The 9,312-nt window shown below is 40.0% G+C and overlaps 1 protein-coding gene across 1 annotated transcript in view; it reads right to left on the bottom strand.

Annotated features, from left to right (window-relative positions):
* Positions 1–4,904: 4,904 nt before the first annotated feature.
* The window catches only part of DARS2 (aspartyl-tRNA synthetase 2, mitochondrial), a 29,382-nt gene continuing 24,974 nt past the window's right edge, over positions 4,905–9,312 (bottom strand). Inside the window, exons 14-17 of the mRNA XM_087726750.1 lie at positions 9,016–9,234; positions 8,153–8,263; positions 6,981–7,056; positions 4,905–5,647 (exon numbers count right to left, since the gene is read on the bottom strand). Of these exons, the coding sequence (XP_087582876.1) occupies positions 5,460–5,647; positions 6,981–7,056; positions 8,153–8,263; positions 9,016–9,234 (594 nt within the window). The 3' untranslated portion in view covers positions 4,905–5,459. The remainder of the gene's footprint in view (positions 5,648–6,980; positions 7,057–8,152; positions 8,264–9,015; positions 9,235–9,312) is intronic.

Here is a 9,312-nt window from a genome sequence, read left to right as displayed (position 1 = left end):
AGCCGCCCAGAGTCCCGATGGGTGTGGGCGGCATACAAATTTTAATAAACCTTAAACCTTACTTCCTGAATAACTTGAGTGTATCTTACATTTTTGGCTACTAATAAAAATAAACTAATCTATGACACACCATTTAATCTAAATCTCTTTTTGCAATTTTGTTTATATATTTTAAGGTTACTTAATTTTTACTTGTCTTATTCAAGATGCTTTGTGTAACTTGTGCATGTCCAGGTATGCACTTGGGATATTTCATAACATTTGTGGAACTTGGAAATGCTTTGGCATGCTCAAGCTGAATGGATGCGGCCTAGAAAGACCATAAAAGAGCTCACGGGTGTGTCTGCTATTCATTTTGTTCTATAATTGGCTTGACACAGAGAATGCTATGCTTTGAAACAGTCATATTAAAATAACTGGCAACAGATTATCAACAAATGTAGAGTTGGGGTGTGAAACTCACCTAATGTAACAGGTGTCAGCACTCCTTCATTGAATAATTAGGAAAGAAAACCACGAGAGTCCATTGATAGAAATCAAGTGTACTTTTACTAATTATAAATGATTAGAAGCGTAGCAAAGCGAAGACTGATTATTTAGACGCGAAAGCTTCGAAAGGCATCACCAAGATGGAATGGCGGTGCCATTGGCCTTGGCGGGAACCTCCTCCGCATGCGTAGTCAGACAGGCAGCAGAATTCCAGAATCTTTCTCCAGCACAATTAGTAATCCCCTCCCAAATACCATGCCCCCCTCCCCGTTTCAATGGCAGCCGAAGCAGCAGCAAAGCAGAAGCTGACATCAGGACTTTTTTCCCCTTCGCTAAACTGGGCGGGGGTGTGGCCAGCACATGATGCATCCAGCCCACGGGCTGGGAGTTTGATAAGCCCTGCTGTAGGGGAACAAGAGGTAATTGTGGGCGAGTTGTTACGTGTCCAGTCCTTGTACTTATAACAGTCTTGCTCCAAGACCATCTTTGGTTAGTATCACAACATTTGGGCTCCATTTAGACTATTGATATGATCTTGCTACTTACATTTCATGTATGGTGATATTTTATCAGTGGCAATTTCTCCCAAGGACTCTTGTTCCATGTCCTGTGTTGAAGTAAGGAATGAACCAGCAGATGGACTTTACAAAATAGGCAATTTTTTCCCCTTTGGATAGTTGAGGTAACCAGCTGTATTTGAGGTTTGGCACCTATACAGATTGTTGTTAAGCCTTTTTATAATACTTATCACATTTGTCTCTAAATGTTCTTGAGAAATGGTTTGCTATGAGAGGTACAGGTTGTTTATTTGGGCGCACTCTGGGACAATGAAAGAAAGTCCTTCGAGATTCCTTCATACATAAAAGTGGAAGCATTCTTATTACCTGCCTCCATGAAACTTAGCATAATGGGAAGACCTCATTCTTCCTCAAAAAGCTTCATTTTGAACATGTTGACAATTTTCATTTTTGAATGAAAATTCATTTAGTATCTCCACGGGAACCATTTGACTTCTCACAAATCAACTAATTGCTTTTCACAGTGTAGAAGTTGACTGAAGGAGAAAATGGCCACACTTCTGGAATCCCCACTTTATTTTTTGAATATGTAGAATCATTTGGTTTGGCTGTAACTGATACCGATAACTAACTTTCACCAATGCTTCCTGGGAGAGCAGTACTTGCTTTCCACACACTCCTCTGGATATAGATATAGATCTCTACATACACATTAATGTGGCCCAGCAGGAGCCGTTGGAGCTGCAAACAGACTCCGATAGCAAGGGATCCTATGAGTCGGCTCTGGAAGATGTGGAGGACCCTGGACAGGGTTCAGACTCCGAGCAGGGATGAGAGGCTGGTTGGCCACCAGGAGGCGCCTGAGGCATGGAGCAGCGGTCCCTGATGTCAGGCCCTGGAGCAGTGGGGAGGAGCTAAGGGAGTTGGTCCTGGACGCCAGGCAAAGATGGGCAGGTAAGCGCCGATAGCAACTACGGAGATACAGAAGATAATTGGGGCCAGGTGGTTGTGATTAGGCTCATCCCAAGAGAGTATATAAGAAGAGACTTTGGGAGGAGGCTGTTTGCAGGACACAACTATGATACTAAAGCTGGAGAAGCTCTTGTGTATATTTCTTATCTGTGGAAGTCTGGGTTGCTGCCAAAGTCTTAGTGTCTTAATTTACTGTGGCTTAATTTACTGTGAATAAATTGTCTAGCAGTAATCTTGTGTTGGTGTGACTCACTGTACGGAGGGTGGTCAACACATTAGGATCTACCTTTGCACCACTATTGTCTGCTTTTGATTCACAATTGCCGCTGCGTGAGCTTGTTTTAGTTGATTCCGCAGCAGTACTTGGATGACTAAGCTTAAAGATACTAACAAAACTACTCGAGGTGCCTCAAAAGAAGAAATACCCCACACATGGAAAAATGCTGAAGTGATTATAATCTGGGGTGGGGAGAGGTAATTTTAAAATATTTCTCAATAACACTACAAGGTTTTCACCAAGATAATAGCAAAAAGAATATTGAGAACATTAAATGATGCACAACCAAAGGATCAGGCAGGCTTCAGAAATGGCTACAGCACAACAGGTCACATGTATGTCGAGTTTAAGCTGTTTAGAAGGCTCAAGTGAAGTTTGAGTAAGGAACATGAGTGCTGCCTTTTTCTTTTCCCATCCTGCCCATCCAGAAAGCATGCAATATTGCGAGTAGGTAAATGGGTACCATTTTGGTGGGGGGAAAAACTAGCTGTGTTCGTGTGGACCTGGCCAGATGCAAGGCATTGCCAAGGTGAGGTGAGACTGTCTGGAATAGCCAGCAACATGACCACTGCCAGTCAGCTGTTGTAAGCTAGTTCCAAGGTTACGTGTGCAAGCATTGAACAGAATGAGCTAGCAATTTAGGCGGTCACGACTGCATATTATGCCTAGCATTTGCAGATTTCCTTGATATTGTATGCTGTATGCCAGAGGACCCCAATTCCTGGGCCAGGGACCACTACTACGCCATGTGAGCGTTGGGCCACTATGCGGTGCCCCTCTTCCCCCCTCCCTATGCTGGGCTGCCAAGTCACAAAGGTTGGAGACCACCACCATATGCTATCTAAATAAATAAAATTCCTTTTTCTCTAGGAGAGATGATAAAAAATACCACCAGTCTAATAAAAACAGTAAAAATATTGGTTTCCAGCAGAAAGGTAAAAGAAATTAAAATAAAATGGGATGACGGAATAGAAAAAGGGTTAATGTTTTTAAAAGGCTTCAGAGGGAGCTCTTAACATCAGGGGCTACCTATATCATCTCCATCCTCTTACTGGACACAAAGCCATGGAGTGCAACATTTTCTACATTCACACTTGAGCTTTTTTCCCAAAAAATCTGTCAATGACAAACAAGATTTCACCAGGACGTTGCCACAATGGAAAAACTATCAGGGCAATTGAGAACCATGAATGCTGGCTGACTTGATGGACACTGCAGCAAAATGCACTGGGCACTGAGTACAAATGAAATTCAGCAGCAAAATACACGCAGCCCTCATGAAGATAGGAAATGTGATTAAATACATTATAGTCATTAAAAGTTAATTTCATATTTCTCAAGGTTCCTACGTGATACAATCAGTCAGAAAATGCATCTGTGTTCAGTTTGAAGGGGTCTATGCAATTGGCAAATGTTTTTCAGGAAGCACAACTTTTTTTAAAAAAATTGTCCAGTTTAATTGGTACCTTATTAGTTTTTATTGTGTAATGAAATAAGTTGTAGCTGCAACTTTTTTGTTTTGTACAGTAAGGCAGAGTTGAGTAATCTCTTCCAGAGATACACACACAGGGCATAAGGACCTTGCAGGAACAGAAACGCAATAGCTTTGTTTGGCAACTAGGAAGAGATGGAGTAATACACAACAGTGGAAAGCACAAATGTTTATTTCAGAAGTTCAACAAAACTATATAAGTTATAACTGTCCAAATCTGATTTTTAAAAAAAATATATAACAAAGAACCAAACCTAACAATCAGAAATAACAGCCTCTATATTATGGCTGGATATAATGGGAGTTTAAGTAAAAAAAAATCAAATTATGTAAGTTGAAATTATTCTTTTTTCCCCTACCTTTATTTTTTATACTGACTCATGTTAGAGAAATTTGCCATTTTTGTTATCTGATCAAGATTAATGAATTGGGGAAAATGCTTCCTAAATGTATTTCTACCTTAAAACCCTGAAGAACAACAACTCCAGTTAGGTTTCAAATAACCACTTTTTAAAAAATAAAACTGAATGCTCTCCCAGAACCATGAATAGTTTTTGATACTGGAGCCAACCTTAGTACTTAGCTTTGAGTAATTAGGATAACAGTACAATTAATTTATATTTCTATTATATTTTGGGGCTTTTTGATTACCTTCATGCTCTAAAATTAATTTGGAATTCTTGTTTCTTATTCAGCTCATTCTCTCTTGTGTTTCCATGTTTGCAGTACATCAGGGGTATCAAACTCAAGATCCGTGGGCCGGATCTGGCCCATAGAGTGCGTAGATCTGGTCTGCGGGGCCGGCCTGGAAATAGCAAAGGACCAGCCTGCAGTGCCTCTGCTAGTGAAAATGGGGTATGGGGGGGGCATGTCGCCCTGCACTCTGTTTTTGACCTGGACGACCTCCTGCAAAATCTACATATACTTCGAAGATCCTCCATTCATAAAGGCAACACAAGAAAATGTCAAGACTGCATCTGACTATATCACTATATAACAATAGGTGCTTGTTGTCACCTTTAAAGCCCTTCATGGTATTGGATCTGGGTACTTGAGAGACCGCCTACTGCCAATTACCTCCACTAGACCGATAAGATCGCATAGATTAGGCCTCTGAATTCCATCAGCCAGCCAGTGTCGACTGGCGACTACCCGGAGGAGGGCCTTCTCTGTGGCTGCTCCGACCCTCTGGAACGAACTCCCCGTGGAGATTCGTACCCTCACCACCCTCCAGACCTTCCGCATAGCCTTAAAAACCTGGCTGTCCCGACAGGCCTGGGGCTAAAGACTTCAACCCCACCCGAATAGTATGACTGTTGCGCTTTTTAATGATGTATTGTCTTTATGTGTCTATCTTGTTTTGTTTTTCCCTCCCCCTGGATTGTGAGCCGCCCTGAGTCCCCTCAGGGAAAAGGGCGGCATATAAATAAAGTTAAAATCTTAAAAATCTTAAATCTTAAATAGTAATAGGACATGCTGTCTTTTGAACATAACATTATTGTACTTCAGATATACAAATATAGAAAAGCTTCATATTTGTGATGATTCCATATTTACAAAGGTGACACAAAAGAAATTTCCATTGTACCGTATTAATGAAGGATGCCTTTGATTCTTTCAACAGTTCTCTTTTCCCACAATAAAATGGACAATCAGTTCACTAGGGACAAATTTAGTCTCTTTGCTAAGATTTCTGAAGAATAAATAATTCTCAGTTAGTCCTGGCTTTAGCTTCTGTCAAGGGCCATGTAACCTGCACATGATACGGCTCAAGCTCTTGTGGGTCGACATAATCTGGAGCATTGCTCATCAAATCTCTTCCCTTGAAAGATTTAGGGAAAGCAATGACATCTCGAATGCTCGAACCTCCAACTAGAAGGCAAATCAGTCTGTCAAGCCCTGAAAAAAGAAATGCACTAAATATTAATAGTGCTATAAAGTTAAACGAGATTTGTAAACAGGATCATACAGCTGTCAATGAAGGTATAAAAAGTATATCGGTATCTCTCCATTAATAAATTTTATTGTACTGGTAAAATAAGTATGGTTCATTTCAGGAAAAAGCTGTGGGTACTTTGTCTAACACTTTTAGATTATAAAATGGACAAAAAATCTGAAGGAAGAAACAACATGCATGTACAGTAGAATGTAAGAGCTTCTTATTCTATGCACCTGCTAATTCACTCACTGCTTTTTACCTCTTACTACTCTGGCTATCTTTTCAATGTTCGGAATTTTTCTGGAATGAAGGAATTATAACATATATTTCATTAATTTAGATAACCTCTCTGCTTATGGCAGTTGGGAAAACTGTGTTGGTGAGCAACATGCCTTTAATTAACTGTGCTGCAATTGAGGAATATGTCACAGGGATAAGTATTTAAATGCTGAATCAATAAAACCATGTAATTGTTTTATTGAATATGTCGCCTTTTTTATGACTGGGGACAAAGATTCCCCAAATAGAGAGAAAAGCGTCTATTTCTCCTTTCAAAATAACCAATTTACAAACCATTATTGCTTTCTTCCTAGCTGAGATAAAAATAAGTCAGAATAAAGATTTGACAAACTTGACTGATAAATGAAAGATATATATTCTTACATACTGGTTTTGTATAATGAGCCAAAGAATTTGCAAAGCAAGTTTTTTTTTCTGGCTCAGCTATATTTAAAATATATATATATATTTTCCAATATATATATATATTGGAAAATGTTTGTGCTTTCATACCCTAGAGCAGTGTTTCTCAACGTTGGCAACTTGAAGATGTCCGGACTTCAACTCCCAGAATTCCCCAGCCAGCATTCGCTGGCTGGGGAATTCTGGGAGTTGAAGTCCGGACATCTTCAAGTTGCCAACGTTGAGAAACACTGCCCTAGAGATAAGCATGAATTAACTTTGCTCTTTCACCAAGGTACCAGTTTTCGTAATATGCAGTTAGTTTGGAGAAACAACTGGAAAGTGTTTTATTTGTGAGGGCACAGATTGTGCATCAGAACACTTTAGACAACAACAGGAAAAAAAAAAACCTGAAACAGCTTTTTACTTAAAAAAATGTGTGGTTTTCTATGTAGGAATAATTTAATTCAGGAAAAAAATCAATTGACTTTGTGATCTTTCTCACAGTGATATCACTGCGCTTACTATTTATTCATAGACTCATAGAATTAGGGACCATAACAGTAAGGTAATGTATGTATGTAGCAAAATTAAAAAAAAAAAGATACTGACCTAGTGCAATTCCTCCATGTGGGGGTGCACCACACTCCAGAGCTTCAAGGAGGTGATGAAGCAGCTCAGTGTTCTCCTAAGAATGTAAGAAGTAGATCAAACAGGCTTTCTGTTAACAGAGTGACCAAACAGTTACTTAGGAAAATTCATAGGCAGGGCCAGAGTGCAAATGTAGCTTTCCTGTATATTCCTTTTTAAAAAAATATTAAAATGTTTAACAATAGTAAAAGGTAATACAAAATAAAATTGCACCGAGACACTGCATATTTCTTCTGACACAAGAATAAAAGAGCTACTGGTATTACAATCGATAGCTATTGTATTCATGGAAAACTAATTTGGGTATTGTTTGATTCTTGATCTTTGGTCTAGTGCAGGGGTGGGTTTCTCGCCCCGTTCCAACCGGTTCGGTTGGAACGGGGCCGGCGGCGTCCTCGTGCACGCGCGCAGTGCATGCATGTGTACTAGCGTCTGCGCGATGCTCCAGCTGCTCCTGGACGATCGTGCAGGCGCTGTATGCGTCCTGCGCATGCGTGGAAGCGCAGAACTCGTCAAAACCGGGTAAGGACCGCGGGTGGGCGGGCGCGCCCTTCGCTGTTCCCGGAAGTTACTTACTTCCGGGTTCGGCGACCAACCGGTTCACAGGGACCGCCGCGAACTGGTTGAAACCCACCCCTGGTCTAGTGTTAATTTTGGTGTTAATCTCTGCTCATCTTTGTGTTAATTACTTTTGAGAAGGTTTTGCACATTTTGTTTTGCTTTATGATGGTCTCTTCTGAACATGTAAATAATGTTTCTCTCTATGTGCCTGATGATGGCTGATTTGTCTAAGTGCCAGGCGTTCAGGAATTCACTAGTGTTTTTGGACTTTGCTTAGTTTAAAATGCTCTCAGTTTCCCAGCTGAAACTATGGTTAGGAACCCCTAGTGGCCCAATAGTTAGAAGGCATATTGTAGGAAATTCTGCCCACCATCTGGAGTTTGACCCCGACCAGCTCAAGATTGACTCAGTCTTCCATCCTTCTGAGGTCAATAAAAATGAGGCCCCAGATTGTTGAGAGGTGACATTCGTCAACCATCCAGAAAGTGCTATAAAGTAGTATGTGACAGTATATGTCTAATTGCTATGTTGCTAAATTAAATATACAAGACTATTTTAGTACAAATAATTACCTTCAAAACTGTCTCAAGTATGAAACGCTGCTGCTTTGCATTATGGATTCGAATAGAGCCACCTCCAATCTCATTACCATTCAATACCAGATCATAATGCTGACCTCTAACCTGGCGAGCAAAAAGAAGGAAACAAGGTAATTTGTACTGTTAGGTCTATCTGCCAAAACCCTTGTGAAACAGGAAATCCCACCCAATAGAGCTTTTGCAACTAATGGGAACTACACATCTGAGTAAGTAAGATCTTTATTACGGTCAAAGACCAGCAATATACATTTGTCTTTACACTATATTAAAAATACTAACATTAAAATATAATTAAAAGTATTTACATTAAAAGTGGATAATAACATTATGGTCCAAAGATTGTTAACGGTATGTCCAGATAATTGGTACAAGATGGTACTATACTGTAGCCAATTTTTTCCTTATGGACATTGCAGCAGCACAGAACTTTGCCACTGCATACGTGGTAACCGGGTTAGTGTCCTGGAGGAGGAAGCCTAGATAAAAATGGTCTGCCCTCCCTGGCAATCTCTCTAATAAGGGGAGAATATATGCAGACCTACAAGCTCTGTATAGCTCGCAGTGTAATAGTACATGTGAATGTACTATTTCTGAAGTTGACAGAAATACAATGAACATTTTTGAACAAGATAATTGGAGGCCAAGAAAACCATAATGTGTATAATCCTATTTTTCTCCAGCTCTGATTTTGTAGTACATCTTTTTCAGATAAGGTAGACGTCTGGTCCTAAGATTAAATTGCTAATTATAAAAAATATTTTGCTTTTATCATCTTGTCCAATTCTTTGTCTGCAGTGTTCTGTTTTGTATATTAAAAAACAACAACATAAAGGCACCTGTCTGGGATCTGAGTAGAGAAGATGCTCGTCCAAAGGATGTGGAGCAGTGAAAGGATGATGAGCAGCTTCTAATTCTTCGGGATTTTCTTCTTTTGGGAGGAAAAGTGGGAATTCTACCACCCAGAGGAAGTGAAAGGCAGAAGGATCACGAAGTAACAGGCCTTTGGCTTCCAGAAGTTCAGCACTCTTCAAGCGTAGCTTTCCTAATGCAGAGCACTGAAAACAAATGAGAGAACAGAAGAGAGAAAAGGAAGTTTATTTATTTATTATTTTATTTATTTGTCTTGTTTGCCG

Source organism: Thamnophis sirtalis, unplaced genomic scaffold (assembly GCF_051295495.1).
Source record: "Thamnophis sirtalis isolate CommonGarterSnake01/CBP01778 unplaced genomic scaffold, rThaSir2_p1.2 scaffold_12, whole genome shotgun sequence".
Taxonomy (NCBI): Eukaryota; Metazoa; Chordata; class Lepidosauria; order Squamata; family Natricidae; genus Thamnophis; species Thamnophis sirtalis.
Note: the sequence above shows the minus strand (reverse complement) of the source record. Positions and strands in the feature narration are given on the sequence as shown.